The sequence below is a fragment of the Camelus bactrianus genome, chromosome 25 (genome assembly GCF_048773025.1).
Source record: "Camelus bactrianus isolate YW-2024 breed Bactrian camel chromosome 25, ASM4877302v1, whole genome shotgun sequence".
Taxonomy (NCBI): Eukaryota; Metazoa; Chordata; class Mammalia; order Artiodactyla; family Camelidae; genus Camelus; species Camelus bactrianus.
Window position 1 is genome coordinate 31,741,953 of NC_133563.1, and position 15,974 is coordinate 31,757,926.

At 49.9% G+C, this 15,974-nt stretch overlaps 1 protein-coding gene across 1 annotated transcript in view; it reads left to right on the plus strand.

The window, feature by feature from the left end:
• Positions 1-8,083: 8,083 nt before the first annotated feature.
• Positions 8,084-15,974, plus strand: part of TG (thyroglobulin) — a 203,497-nt gene continuing 195,606 nt past the window's right edge. The window contains exons 1-5 of the mRNA XM_074353110.1: positions 8,084-8,150; positions 9,151-9,259; positions 10,580-10,686; positions 11,816-12,019; positions 12,493-12,652. Of these exons, the coding sequence (XP_074209211.1) occupies positions 8,084-8,150; positions 9,151-9,259; positions 10,580-10,686; positions 11,816-12,019; positions 12,493-12,652 (647 nt within the window). The remainder of the gene's footprint in view (positions 8,151-9,150; positions 9,260-10,579; positions 10,687-11,815; positions 12,020-12,492; positions 12,653-15,974) is intronic.

Sequence of the window (15,974 nt, forward strand, 5' to 3'; positions counted from 1 at the left end):
GTAAGATCCTTGATTGGATCATGGAACAACAACAACAAAAAAAAGACATTGGTGGAAAAAGTGAAATTCTGTTAAACTCTGTAGTTTACTTGATAGTATTGATAGTTTTAGTTTTGATAATTGCATTATGATCATGTAAAATGTTAATATTAGGTGAAATTGAAGAGTATATGGGAACTCTGTACTATTATTTCAACTTTGGGATAAGTTGAAAAACTATTTCAAAATACAAAGTAAAAAAAAAAACAATGAAACCATGTAAATTGTGGATTTTAGTTTAAAATAATGTTTAAATGATGGTTCATTAATTGTAACAAACATACCACACTAATGCAAGACGTTAGTAATAGTGGAAACTGTGTGGGAAAAGGAGGAATATGGGAACTTTCTGTACTATGTGCTCAGTTTTTCTGTAAATCTAAAACTGTAAAGTGTATTAATTAAAACAAGTTAAAGAAAAAGGAATGTGAGAGGATAATTATAATATGCTATCTTTGTAGTTTGAGAAAGAAGAGTTTAGTGAAATCATTCCAAACCCACAGGCAATTTAAAGTCCCATCCTTGAAACACTGTCTCTAGGAGTCAGGCTTGCCCAGGAAATCAAGGAGGAAATGTATTTATTAGAAAAGTATGCTTCCTTCTTACAGGCAGCACAGGAGCACTGGAAGATTGAAAACAAACTTTAAAAAGACAGGGTAATAGCAGAGTGTTGTCTGGGAGAAAAGCTGAGATCTTAGAAGGCAGACGGGCTGGTAGGAGTGGGTGATGGAATTGCATGGGAGACACGGTTGCTTTGAACAGAGGCACTAGAGAAAGCAGATAGATGTTAACTGTCACCAAATCAGACAGATTGAGAAGACTGAACCTTCTGCACTCTCAGATCTGGGCTCTCTGTTGGATTTCTCCAAAGAGAGAAAGCACTAGGATTAGGAGACTGTTGTAAAAGCTGCATCATACGGCCACAAATGGAAGGCTTATTATAGTAAGAGCGAAGGGAACCATCTCTTTACAGGGGAACAAAATCTGCCATCCCAAAATGTCTTTTTGCCAATGTGGATTATTTTCAGCTGAAAACAGTCAAGGCCCAAAAGATGCAGGAAGAAACTTTGATCTTCCCCATAACGGCCTAAAAGAATTTAGATATATGGCTTGTTCCAGAATACAGCTATCACTGGAGATACCTGAGAGAGTATGGGCTAAATGTGGTGGGGGGAACTCAGCAGGGCCTAGAGAGCAGAGTTCGCCCCATGTCTCCTTAAATCTGCCTGCGCCCAGCAAGCATTTTTTTTTTACCAAACGTTTGCTCTTCCATCTCCATGTCAATTGCTTTCCTCCCCTGTGAAGTCCCAAATTACTACCACAATGTCCTTTTTTGTCTTCAGCTGAAGATGGTATTTAAGGTGAGGACTTTGGCCATTTGGGCAAATTACTCAGTTCTCCTGGGTCTTTCCCATGTATACATGGTTACTAAACTTTAGTTTTTCTCCTGTTAATTTGTCTCGTGTCGACTTACTTCTTAGACTAGCCAGAAGAACCTAGAAGGGTAGAGGAAAACTTCTCTCTGACACCCTGAATGGGCCACTGTATGGGATGCTTACAGAGACTCTAGACAGACGTGAGATTGGCCCAGGAAGATCAGCACAGAAAACTTCAAGTAATTTCAGTGGGTTTCAAGGTGAGGCAGCCACCTTCACGCAGAGGTAAAGATACAGATATTACTTATGCCCTGAGGAACATGCCTGAGAAATGTGTCAAATGATGACTTTAAAGTAAGGCACACAGAAAAACCCATGAAAGGGAAGCAAGGCAAACAAGACAGCATCCATGTCTGGTTTCTTGATTGGAGGTCAGAAAGTCTTGACTGTGACAGCAGAGGAACTGGCAGCAGACAAGATCGATCTGAACAACTGATGCTTTGTCAGTCCCAGAGTTTAGTGATTTTGTCTTCTCCAATCTGAGAGACCCCAAAGGACAAAATCTAGAGACATGTATGTTAAATATGTGTGTGTTCCATAAGGAAAGGAAGGGCTGGTGGGTGGAGAGAGAGAGAGGCTCAAATCCAGCAAACAATACCAGTCCAAGATGAATCAGAAAAGAAAAGTGAGTGACTTGAGAAGCTATTTAAAGTATCAGGAAATAGGCTGAGCCTTTCTGAAAGCAAAAGGGGAGCCAACACAGAAAATAAAATGTCAGCATCATGTTCCTTTATTGCAGAAAATAATGTAACAAAACAAATATTGCTCGAGACCTGAAGAGTCGGAAGTGAGGAAGAGCAGTGCATCAGGAGCGTCAGGCTTCTGCTTGTGAACAAAGAAGAACAAAGCATGTGGCTCACCACCCAGTTCCACAAGGATCAAGTTGTCAGCCGCTGCTGTCAGTGACCCACAGTGCAGCCTGGGAGGAACTTAGGATGAAAAGGATGAGCACTCTGTGCTTTGGAAAAGCAGGCCCCTTAGATAGATGTATATCTCGGGAGGAACTTCAGTGACTCCAGATTCTTCCCATACATGGAAAAGCACTAAATTATTTACTTGCGATACCTGTTCTTGTGACTAGCAGTAACCTTTTACCGAGATGTCTGCCTGACTGCACGTATTCCCTAGCCAAAATGCACATAGGAGCTGGTTTCTCCCCGACGTCTTCAGAGCTACTGACAGGCTGTCTTCTAGGCTGTAGTCCTCAGTCAGGTCCCTGAATAAAACAAACTCACAACTCTTTACATTGTGCATTTTTCTTTCAGTTGACGTGGTCCCACCAGTTTCATGGTGCCATGGCCTTCAAAAACTCCAATGAGCCGAGGATGATTCTTCAGCTGAAAAAAAAAAAAAAAGAAAGAAAGAAAAGAAAAGGAAGATGAGGAGGAAACATTTCCTAGGCTAAGGTTTAAGAGGGTGGCAAAATTCCAGGGCCAGGGTCCAAGACAGCAGTCTCTGTGGGGCAGGGATATGAATGACTGCCCAGTCAAGCTAGCGGATGAAGTATTGCCAGACACACCCATCTTCAGTGTAGCACATTGAGCTCAAAGAGGAAACAGAAATTAAGAAATTTCAGATATGTTGAACAGAAAGAAAGGCGCCTTAAAAGAGACTGATGTCTGGGGCTGCCATGATGGGAAATTTCTAATTTTTACAAGAAAAATAACATTGTTTATTGTATGCCTGGCACTGTACTATGCATCTTATATTTATCAATTTATTTAGTAGTCACATCATCCTATGAGCTTGGGCACTAACAACATGACAACTTCATAGATGAGAAAACTGGGGCGTGGAGGGGTTAAGTAGCTTGTCCGAGGTCACGCCATTAGTACTCTTAGTAGGATCTCATTGAGGTTGGAGAAGGGCCACTTGGATGGATGATCTTTTCCTCTCCAGGACTTAGCCAGTCTGCTTTGAATGGTTAAGACCATTCCATTGGATTTACGGGAGGAAGAGTATGCTAGACAAATATTAGAAGGGAGATGACCTGCCTCCTTCCTGGTTTTCAGTCCATGAGAAGAGCTTTTTCTCTAAGTGCTCTTGGCCTCTTGCTTCGCCCTGTACTTTTCCATGGAGGTTGATAGTTACAGGGCTAGCAGGTGACCTTTCCTCCTTTCTGATGTAAGCATCGTGTTGTTAGTTTCCCTCTTGGCACTGCTTCACTTTGGCTGTGTTCCACACATTTTGATATGCTGTGTTTACATTTTCATTCACCTCAGTGTATTTTTAAATTTCCTGTGAGACTTCCTCTTTGACACCAGGAATATTCACAAGTGTGTTGTTGAGTTGCTTGGAGATGTTCCTGTTGTCTTTCTAGTATTGATTTCTGGTTCAATCCTACTGTATAGTCAAAGTATGACTTAAAATCTTTCAAATGTGTTGAGATTTGTTTTATGACCCAAGATATGGTCTATCTTCATATATATCCCATGGGCATTGAGAAGAATGTGTATTCTGCTCCTGTTAGGTGTAGTGTTCTGTAACTGTTGATGAGGTCTTCTGGTTGATGAACACGTGTTGCTGAGTTCCTCTGTATCCTTGATGAATTTTGGGCTAGTTATTCCAGTTGGGTCATTTCTGTTGTTCTGTCTTCAAGTTCATGAATTCTTTCCTCTGTTCTTTCCATTTTGTTGTTTAGCCCATCTAGTGAGTTTTTCAATTGTGGTTATTTTATTTTCTAGTTCTAAAATTTCCATACTGTTCCTTATTTCTCACATTTCCTATTTATTTCCTTGAGACTATGTCTTTACCAGAGCTTTCTATGTTTTCACTTGTTTCGTGTGTGTTCATAATTGCTCACTGAAGCATTTTTATAATAACTGCATTAAAATCCTTTAAAAATAATTTTAACACCTGTATCATTTTGGTATTGGCATTTGTTGATTGTCTTTTCTCATTCAAGTTGATATTTTCCTGGGTCTTGGTATGATGAGTGATTTTTGGTTTGGGTATTATGTTGAGAAAATCTCGATCTCATTGAGCCTTCTGTTTTAGTAGAACACTTGGCATCACTCTGGTGGGAGAAAAGGGACACCACCTCGTTGCTGCCAGTGGGGATGCAAGTCCGGTTTCTTGCTCCATCTCCACTGACACATGACAGGGGATGTCAGGTGGTTGGGGGTGGGAGTCTAAGCTGCCCCCAGGCCAATGCTGATGCCACCCTGGCTGGGAGGGTTGGCATCCTTATTATTGCTGGTTGGGGGTGGAAGTTCAGGCTTGCCACATGGTCTCCACAGACCCTGCAAAGAGAAGGGGCTCATTACTGCCCAGCTGGGGTAAAAATTCTGGCTTCTCACATGGCCTTTCAGTCACCACCCTGGCAGGGGGCTTGGAGAGCCTCTTTGGCTTGGCAAGGATGGAAACCTAGGCTTCTCAGCTGCCCTTTGCTGGCACGGGTGGGAGTGGAGTCACAGTTTTTTTCTGTGTGGTTTGCTGGAATAGAGCAATTATTGGCTGAAAGTTTTCTGTCTTGCCAGGCTTTCCCTTCCTTTGGCTCAAAAGGCTTTTCTTGGGGATCTTTTTGGGGTCTGTGCTTATTGGCATTTCTAGTTGCTGGCTTTTCCAACACCCAGTATGAGGTTACATGAGGCAAAATAATATTCTGGGAACGTCCTACCATATTGTTCCTCTGGTCCTGAGATTGCTAGCTGGCTGTCTTCTTCTATCCATCTTTTGGTGTCTTCGTTTATTTGTTTTGTCAATAACATCCAGGGATTTTAGTTGTACTTAGCAGGAGGAGTAGGGAAAAATGTGTCTATTCCATCTTCTGGAAGCAAGAGACAAGTTCCATGAATTTTGATTATTGCTCTGGCAACCCAGGAGAAAGAGGAATGTGGCTTTGAGTCACTGGTCATGTAGGAGATGGGAGAACCTGTCCCAGGCAGAGGCAGGGGGCCCAGCAACATGGCGGCAGGTGGGGTTAGAGGAGAGATGGCTGGTGAGCCACAGCTCATCGATGTCAGAAACAGTGACATCTGATGTTGTTTAGAAGCAATTTCTTCCTCTGTATTCCAATTGCTCTTTGTTTTCCCCAAATCCCCCATAGGTGCTTATTATACATAGCACCCTAGTCTTCGAGAATGAAGGAGATGAGTGGGTTATGTGATTGCATCAGGATCAGAAAGAGAGGGAGAGGCGGCAGGGCCAGTGGTGAAGAGTCGGCCGGAGCGATGGAGGCGGGAGGTGGGAGCCAGGAGCAGGCTGCCGGGAACAGACCAGGGCATGGCCACCTGGAGTTACTGCAGGTGCTTGTCCGTCCTCCCAGCACAGGGGGTGTGAGGTGAGAGCGGCGCCGAGGAGCTGAGTCACCGTGAGAAAGAGCTTTTCACGGGGAGGCGGCCGTGCCTGGCCTGGTTCTCTCCAGGCGCACCGCTCTGCCGCTTGGGTGGAAAGAAGCACCTCTCCCCCCAGGCCCCCTTCGTGCTGACTCTGCCCCGCTGCGCGCTCTCACCCTCGCTGGTTCCACTCTGCTGCTTCCCAGGGGCCAGGCCAGCGGGAGTGACTCAGCACGCAGGCTGACGCGCATGCGCTTTGTGTGCGCACTTTGCAGGGAGTGGGGAGCATGGTGAGGGGGCTTCTGGTAGACCTCCAGCCATGGTTTAACACGTCATGAAACTCATCTGGTTTAGAACACCTGGACATGGAGATGACAGGGGCTGCACTATGCTATCTTACTATATTATTATAGTAAAGAGATGCCACTGGGTCCCCATAGCATGCGGGGTTGGCAACCTGGGCCATGTACTGGGGGCAGCAGGGGGCCGCGCAGGGGGCAGCTCTTCCTCTTGTGCTTACTTCTCCAGCAAATGCCAACACATCTTCTCAAATCACCTTTGCCTGAAATCGGTCTCAGTCATCTCCCTCACTCCCTGCGGCCGAGGGGTCTCCTTCTGAACAGCTGTGCAGTAAGTGCCCACCCCCCATGCCTTCAGCTGGAGAAGCAGCGGGGTGGGAGGTGGACAGGCAGGTAGGAGGCTGTGCTGGAGGACCAGTCCCGAGCTGGGGGCCCTGAGGGGGCAGTGGGAGTGAGGGTGTAGGGGGTGGGAATGAGGGATTGCTGCTAGGATTTGGAGGCTGATGAGACGTGAGAGATGTTTAGGATGGCACTCAGGGCTGTGATTACAGCCAGAAGCACGTTAAGGTGCAGCACTGGGAGAAGTGTTAAGTAGTTCAATTCAGGTCATGTCGAATTGGAAATGCCTGCGGAGCACGCCGGCCAAGTGGACCTGAAACTTGACAGAGAAGCCTGGCTGGAGCTGGTGCTGGAGCTGTTGAAGCCATGGGCGGGTGTGATGCGCAGGGCAGGGCTTCTCACCCATGCTTAATCCCACAGCCTCCCAGTTAAAACAACCTGAGTTTTACTTTCTGTAGTTTGTATCATGAACATTAAAATGATGATAGTAACCAACACTGGGCACTTACTCTATGCAAGTGATGCTTGGATCACTTTACCTATGTTAATGCTTGTGATACAGCCACCCTGCCGTGTAGTCCAGTCCCCTGCTCCGCCGTCACATTCCCTTCACTCCCCTCCCGTGCAGAGTGTGCCCCACCTCCCAGCTTGCCCCCCTGCCCTTCCATCTCCCTAGGACGGTATCCATCCAGATCGTCACACACCCGCCCTCTCCGCTCAGGTGCCACATCCTTGTGGAGGTCTGCCCTGCTCGCCCATACCCCGTCCTACCTGTCACTAGCCCCTCGCCCTGCTGGGTTGTTCCTCGTCATTTCTGTCACTCCCCATATGACATGCTATGTCATTTGCAAAATGGGACAAGCAGTAATATTAGCTGCGAGCATCCCTCGAGCACGTACTCTTCAGTGTCTCATTTCTTCTCCTACAGCAACCCGAGCCCGCAGACACACGCCTCCTCCCCTTTCATTTCTGTGTTCTAGAGGAGGCTGGGGCTCAGGGGCATGAGGTGACCTTCCCGGGTCACACAGTGGGGAGTGAAGGAAGGAGGTTGGCTTTGCTGAAAGAAAACACACTGATGTCCAGGCTTCGTGTGGAAGACACGGGTCCTGCTCCCTTCAGACTGGCAACATCCGAAGTCCTGGGACAGAGGGGAAAGGAGGACAAATATGAATGTGTGCGTGTGTGTGTGTGTGTGTGTTTGGCTTCCTTCACTAAAATGCTTTATTTCATACTAATGGCTCTGCCTGTTCTGTTCTCTGCTATGTCCTCATTGCCTGGAATAGTGTCTGCTACTGCTGGCTCTAAAGAAATATTGCTGGAAGGAAAGGAGGAAGGAGGGAGGGAGGGAGTGGGAGGGGTTGCTTTTCCTTCACGGTGGGCCTGACCTTGTCCCCAAAGCCGCAGGGCTTTGGCCTTTGCCCCTAAAGGTGAATTTTGGAGCCAAGCCCCTAGTTCTGCTCTCCCACATCCTCCACAAGATTCTCACCCCTCACTGGTCACATGAGTGTCCTTGGGGGAGCAGACGCAGGTGGAGGACCTCCTTGTGACTCGTGCAGAAAACAGGGCGGGCCCTGCTTCACTGAGTACCCGTGGAGGGGGTCGGAGCCCACCGCGGCTCTATAAAGGCTCCCTGGCCAGAGCCCTAGGGCGGGCGGTGGCTTCTACCCCTTCCTCCCTGGAAGGGCCCAGAAAGATGGCCCTGACCCTGGGGATCTTCAGTCTGCTGGGCTTGGCCTGCTTGGTGTCGGCCAACATCTTTGGTGAGTTCTGCGCCTGAGGCCCTGGAGCGGGGCGAGGAGGCCGGGGCTGGGAGGGAGTTTTCCGTCCAGAGCTCCGTGCTAGCCAGGATCTGCCCCAGGGCCTTGGAACATTTGTGATTTCATTTAATCCTCACAAGGTCCCGAGGTCGGTTATGTGCTCTTTGCTTTTCAGATGAAGAGACAGAGGGTCTGACAGGTAGGCTGAGCTGTCTGAGGTCACAGAGTCAGTGAGTGGTGGAGAGGAGATGGGAAACCAGACCTTCCTGGTTCGGTTCCAGCTCCCCCAGCCCCACCCTGCCAGCGAAGTTTGACATTGACATTAGTGTTTTTTTTTTTTTTTTTATCCCCTTAGCTCTTTGAAGTCCTAGGTCATCCATGTGAGGTGTCTGAGAGATAGTCCGCAGGCAGTGAAGAGCACAAGCCTGCCCGCGGAGCTGAGTTCCAGCTGTGGCCCAGCTGCTTGGTGCGCGGCTTGGGCTAAGTCTCAGCTCGTCTCCTCCCTGGGAAAGCTAGCAGCTGTGACCATGGTTTCTGAGTGAGCTCCTGCATGTTTTGCGTGCTCTCAGTGGAAAAGAAGACATGTGGGAGTTATTAATGAATTCGTATTCCCTCGCTGTGCCGGAGGGTGCTCCGTCTGCAGGGAGCGCCTTGATAAATTCATGGCCACCTCCTTTAGTGTGTGGCCTGGGGGGACGTGCAGTCCAAGGGTTTATTCTGACACCTTTTCTTGCCAGCTGTGTGACCTGGAAGAGGCTGCCTTCACTGCCTGAGTCTTAGTGCCACACGGCTAAGATGGGGATGGGTAAGATCTCCCAGGGGATGAGCTAACGCCACACTTGGAGGAGTGTGAGTAGCCACAGAATTGCAAGTCAGAACAGACTGGTCGAGGACGGTGCTAGGAATAAAGCCCGGAAGAACACGTGTGTCTTTAGGGATCCCATCTCCGTTCCTGGAACCCAGAGGGGCACCTCTTCTCTGATGAGTCGCTTCCCTTCTGTAGAATACCAGGTGGACTCCCAGCCTCTCCGTCCGTGCGAGCTGCAGAGGGAAAGGGCCTTCCAGGCGCGAGCAGGTTACGTTCCCCAGTGCGCAGAGGATGGCAGCTTCCGGTAAGGCTTGCTCCAGCCACGCGGACTCAGGGGCCTCAGATGCCCTCAACGCTTCTCGTTCCTCTCCCCTGCCCCCTCCCCCTGCTCCTGGCCCTCCCCTTTGAACACTAGATGTGGCCACTGTCACCTGGACGGTGCCTGCCCCTCGGCGGTCTCCTAGACTAATCAGCAATCAGGAATCTGACCCAGAGTGCCCAATCCACGCTTCCCTCCAGCCAGGACCAAAGATGTCCCTTTCTTTCCTGCCTAAACTTTTACCCTAATTGCTTTAACAAGAGGTGTGTGTGGGTGGGGGGAGTCAAATGATTTACCTTTGGTGCCTCCTCTCCCCCTTGCATCCTCTTGAGAAGTCACAGGGGGAGGAGAGCTGAGGCCCTTGGACTGGCAGGCCGGTGGCTGCCCCCACGCCCTGCTGAGTGCAGCTCTCTGGGCTGTGAGCTGCCGCCTTCCCTGGTGGGCTCCGCTCTGAAAGGGGGTTGTTAGCTGCCCTCATGTGAACTTGGGTCCGGGGCTCTCTCCCTGCAGAGTGGAGTGATCATCGGAACACACAGGAACCCTCTGTTTGTGCTTGAAGTTTCACTTTCCCCGTGCTGTTCCAGCCACGTTGAGCTCCGGGATCTGGGTCTCTGTGTTCTGGGAAACAGCCCTGAGACTGTTTCACTCCCTCCTCCAGTTTATTCCCACTCTTTGTGCCTAACAAAGCTCTTACCTGCTCCCAAGAGTGCACAGGCCAGGCCCTGCTTGGAGCGCTGGGAGTTGCGGGGCGGTGAGGAGGAGGGCTCGCCTTGGCCCCTGACTTACGGAGCTGTCCCCACGTCTCTTTCCCTGCCGCGGGCCATTTCCAGCCAGCCCTGCTCCTCCTCAGGAGGTTTTGCACACAATGCTGTCTTTACGTGGAACGGCTTTTACTTTCTCTGCCCCTGGTACAGCACCCGATCACCCACACCTTGGTCTAGCCATCACTGCCTGTGGGAAACCCCCAGTGTGCTTCCCGAGCGGTTGTAACCAGGGCTGCTCTCTCTCCGCTCCCGGTCCAGGGAAGGGCCGCGTTACCCGCTGCAGCCTCCGTGTGGCAGAAGCCTGGGCGCCAGGGCGGGCACGTGCTACGGGGCTGGCCGGCTGGGCAGGTGGAGGCTTAGCGGCCGAGGCGGGGCTGCTGGGGGTATAGGGCTTTTCCCTTCTCCGATCACTGGCCTCGCTCCATGCAGATCTCTTTCTAACTACGTGAATTAAAGCTTGGAAGGATGAAAAGGGAGAGCAAAGGTACCCGATTGTGGCTTCTGGAGCTAATCAGGTGTCGCATGGTGTCTCCTGCCCCAGGACTACCCAGTGCAGGAACGGCGGTGGCTCCTGCTGGTGTGTGGACGCTGACGGCAGGGAAGTGCCTGGCAGCCGGCGGCCCGGGCGGCCCGGGCGCCCCGCGGCCTGTAAGTGGGAAGGGGACCTGCCGGGGACAACTCACATGCTGGACAGAGTGCTGGGCTTGGGTGTGTCAAGGGCGAGTCTGCCTCCGGGCTGCTGCATCTTCCTCTTTGAATGAGGCCCTGTGTCCTACAGGACTGCTGCGAAAGTCAGTGGGACACTCAATAGCCTCTGAGTCCCCCACGTGCCAGGCACGGTGCCCGGCGCTCAGGATGCAGCAGTGAACAGACATGAAAGGCCTCTGAGCCCAGAGAGCGGCCCTGTGCGCAGGGAGTGTTTTCTCACCCGGGCTGTTTCACCTGAGGTGAAACCTGCCCTGAGAAATAACTGTTGTGATGGGTGGGCAGAGAAACAGTCCCCATTTAAAGTGTGTAGAGATGACCCTAAAACAAAGGTCCGTCTAAGCTGGTCACCTTAAAATGGTGACATTGAGCCGAGCACCAGTTGTCAGCTCTGTTTTGGGCACTGGTTCTTTGCGCCAGCCATGCGGGCTTGAGAGGCAGGCTGGCTCCCAGCACGCTCCCGCTCAGGGACCCTGGCTCGGTCCCACGCCACCTCTGGTCTACAGCGCCTTGTCTGTCACAGGAATACGGGATCTGGAATAGGATCAACTGTGATGGTTGTGGGGACTTACAGCACCCATAAACCCCCGGCACACAGGAGGTACTCAGCAGGAGACGTCACCATGAATGTCACTGTCCTCAGGTGCCTGCAAAAGGCAGTTGTATCCCAATTCTAAAGATGAGTGAGGCACAGAGTGGTGAAGCGACTTCGCGGAGGTCACACAGCGAGCATGTGGGGAAATTCGTACTCAGACGAGCTGTTAACAGCCAGCTTGTACTCCATTCACACCCCAGCCCTGCAGCGCCAGGGTGGTGGGCTGTCCTGGGGACCGCTGGGGCATGATGAAATAGGCCCTTCCCTGGCTCAGTCCACAGGATGCCAGAGGAAGTCCTGGGATACAGAGCTGGACGGCTGGAGCGCTGGTCCTGAGGCTGCTGCCAACTCCCTGAGCTGTGGGAAGGACCACCCGGCCTTCTTGCCTCTAGGGGGGGCGTGGGGCTCCTCCTGGGCTAAGGCCCCTGCGCTGTCGCTGCTGCACTGCTCTGACACCGCCGCTCTCTGTTGCCTTAGGTCTGTCCTTCTGCCAGCTGCACAGGCAGCAGATCTTGCTGAGCAGCTACATTAACAGCACGGCCACATCCTACCTCCCTCAGTGTCAGGACTCCGGGGAGTACGCTCCTGTGCAGTGCGACCTGCGGCGGGAGCAGTGCTGGTGTGTGGACGCGGAGGGGATGGAGGTGTACGGGACCCGCCAGTGGGGGCGGCCGACGCGATGTAAGTCCCAGCACCCCCGGAGTGGCACCTGCAGCCTTCTACACAGTCCCCCAAACTGTGCCAGGGCTCCCCGAGAAAAGGCACGGGACCTGGCCCTCGGCACAGAGAAGAAAGGCATTCTAGGAAGATTTTACCCCCTCTAATAGTTCCCCATGGTGGATGGCAGTCTTTGCCTGCTGATCATTAGAAGCACAAGCCCGGGGGCGGGTATAGCTCAGCGGTGGAGTACAGGCTTACCACGCACAAGGTCCTGGGTTCAATCCCCAGTCACTCCAGGAGAAAAGTAATGATAATAAAAAAAAAGAAGCACAAGCAGGATTTCAACAAGCATCTCCTGTTGGAGCCTTAGTCCCTGATAGGGATGCTGTCACATGTGTAGTATGAACAGATGCATTTAGGCTATTTAGGAAGCATATGTGCATACATACCTCCTTGTAGGTAAGAATAAAAATTTTTTCCGTGGAAATGCTTAGGTCCAAAGAGCTGTGAGATAAGAAACCGCCGTCTTCTCCATGGAGTGGGCGACAAGTCACCGCCCCAGTGTTCTCCAGACGGAGCCTTCATGCCTGTCCAGTGCAAGTTTGTCAACACCACAGACATGATGATTTTCGACCTGGTCCATAGCTACAACAGGTGAGGGCAGCCCGGGCCTGGGGCCTGCCGGTCTGGGGCCATCCCCTCCTATCTCCTGCCAAAGGCCAGGCTGACTCTGGGGCTGGATGCTGGATGTGTGATACCCGCAGCCTGGTGGGACCTGAGAGTCCTCACGCTCATTTGCTGTGATGGAGTCCAGCAGGGCTGCGGCGTTTTCCACAAAGCAGGCTGGGAATAGCTATTCAAATTAGAAATACACCAGTTCTCTGACCCAGCAGCCCATGGGGTCAAAACACCAGAATGTGAAGGCCTAAGTACGATGTGTCTATTTCATCGTTTTTCATTGTAGCCAAAAATTGGGAACAAAGAGGCTGAGCAACCCAAGGTGCATGGCTGGATACATGTGCACCCACCATGAATATGTATGCAGCCCTTAAACAGGATTCATTAGGGCTATAGCAGCTGATTTGGAGAGGATTCTGCAGCATATTATGATAATATAACATAGCCTATAGGTGCAGCTAACAGGATTTAACTTTTAGAAAACAAATAAGCGTGCTCCTTCTGTGTGCACATATGATTACATGACTGCGCTTGTGTCTGCACAGAGAAGAGTATGAATTAGCACGCACTGGGTGGTTATCAGAGCCACCTTGAGGGTCAGGTGCTGTGGAGAAGGAGAAGACAGAAAAAAATATGGCTCTATAAAAACATGGACCGTTTTTAATGCAGTTTTGTAAAAGTATGTGTATGTATGCTCTCATAAATAAGTTTAACTTAAAAATTTAAATAACAAAAAGAAAAGAGAGATATATTACAGGTCTCAGGCCAAATAACTGAATAGCTTTTGGTTATTTGAGATGGTTACTTTATTACTATCAAGGGCCCGCATAGACTTCAAATCTAGTTGAAATATTCTGAGTAAAAATAAAGAAGAATATTAGACCATGAGTACTGATTGAAATTCTCTTGGAGAACCTGAACATTTATGTGGCTGGCTTTCAAAGCAGCCTGTTTCTTTCCCTAAAAGAGAGGGAATTCCCAGGGCTGTACCAGGAGGGGTCACAGATCAGCAGTCTGTGAGCAGGAACTGTCCCAGAGACAAGTCTGGTTTGAGCCGCACAGTATTTTAAAAACTGGGGAATTGTCAGCAGAATCCTATGAAGTTTCTGTTTGTGTAGGTAAAAATAGTTGAACATTAGCAATTTTGTATGTCCACCCCAATAAACAAAATTCTGAATTCCTGATTCTAAAGAACAAGGATGGGGGCTGCATGCCTTGTCCTGCGGCACCAAGAAGCTGGCCCTGAACTCTTCCTTTTGGACTGAGCACACGCCCTCCCCTGCTCCGGGTCTCTCCCTGTCCGGATGTCATACTTACTTCTGCTTGTTCCATCTGTTCGCATTACCTGCCTGGCCCCATAGCATTTGCCGTTGTGACTCTCATTCTGGCTCTGCCACTGCTGGCAAGGTGACCTGGTCGCTTCCTCCTCTGAGCCTCAGTGTCCCCATCTGTGAGGACAGCACTCGGCTCATTAGGTCCTGGTGAGGATCTGCTGAGCCCTTGTCCATGAAACCCTTGCAAAAACTGTAAATTATTCTGCATCTGTAGGGAATCCTCATGCATCATCAGCTCCAGCAAATGTAGGTTACATCCTTCCCCCCAGGCCTAGAGAGCATACCCGTGTGCATATAGGAATCTCCAAACAGCCGGGCTTACTGAAGCTCATTGATGCAAACCAGTGTATGTTCAGTTCAAGTTCAACTGAATATGCTCACCATGTGCAGGAATTTGATATCCTTTTATCTACTTGAATATTTACAGAAGTAATTGGAAAATGATGGCCTTTAGCGCATAAATGGGGCTTCTGAAGCTCAGAAGTTAGGGAACCCTCCCTAGGAAGCACGATTAGTGGGTTCTAGGGCTGTCTGGCTTCCTCTGCTATCCCACAAAACCTTGATTCATCTCTGTGCCCCGTGGACTATAGCACAGAACCTTGGGTACTGTCAGCCTGCAGTCATCAGAGGGCTTCTTGCAGGTGCCAGCCTGAGGCACAGTTCCCAGCCCCTTCCACAAGAGGGCAGTCAAGTTAAAGGCAAAAGTTCGGGACTGAGCATCTATTGTTAAAGAATAACAACAAAATTTACCCCTGAAATGGGATCCTTTCTTTTATGTAAGCAAGCATGTCCCTGGGCGCATTCTGATTTAGGAAGGTCATGGGAAAGTTCAGGTGGTTGGTTACTAGAAGCCCAGCCACAGTCAGGAATTTTCTGATAAGCAGACGGGGGCAGCCGGCAGCCCCACTGACTCCACTGGGCAAAGAGTGAGGAGCCCTGGGGGCGATGTGGAGAGTCTAGGCCTGGTACCTACAGTCGGCAGGTGAAAAAATACCGCATGGCCGGTGATATTTGAATTTTGGGTAAGCAAGGAGTAATTTTTTAGTATAAGTGTGTCCCCAGTGTTGCATCAAGAATTTTAAGCCTGGAATAGGGGGTTGGGTATATTTTATTAACCATCAGACTTGGATTTTAAAAAGAGTGGACTGGGGTTGGGGAAGAGCAGAGTGGGTGCTTGGAGGTGACCCTGCAAGTCTGAAGGCTGCTGCCTCCGTCCAGGTGAGAGGTGCTGTTGACTTGGACTAGAGCAGGTGATGGAGAGGCGGAGTGGGACGGCAGAAATACTGACTTGGTGGAATCCACAGAACCTGGTGACAGTATAGATGTGGAGGGTGAGGGAGGGAAAAAGTTAAGGATGTCTCCAAGGTCTGGTTTCCGAATGGATGATAGAGGGTAAATTAGAAAATGAAAAGTCACAAATTTGCTTTTGGAATATTGACTCTGAGGAGATTTCTTTGGGAAATTCAAGTGGAGACATGGCATAAGGCAACTGACCTACTTCTTTGGGGCTGCAGGGAGGCTGGAAGCCTGTGGGCAGCTCGTTTGCCAACCTGTTGTGGGTTCTTCATGTGCGGGGTGATGATTTACACTTGAACTTGGCCATAGCGTTTGCTCATTGAAGAGGTCCTTTTGCCTCCTGAAAAGGCCACTGCTAACTACACCTATTTGGCCAGTGACTTAAAAAAAAAACACGTCCTGATGGGGAGTGAGCTTTGTTGGATTTTCTGGCTCTTCCTCACCTTTCATAGGCTCTTGCCTAACTGCTAATTAGGGTACCATATTCTGGCTGAGCAGATTGTAGGTAAAGGTCTTAAGAGCTGAAGTCATTACCAGGGCCTTAGCGATCTGACTTAAAATTCTGTCCATTGGTTTCTTTATCAGTTCTTGTCCTTAGTGGCTGAGCTCACTCAGACCTCTTTAAGGGCCTTGGCACCTCATGCTATTCAGATAACCCAGTGAGAAGG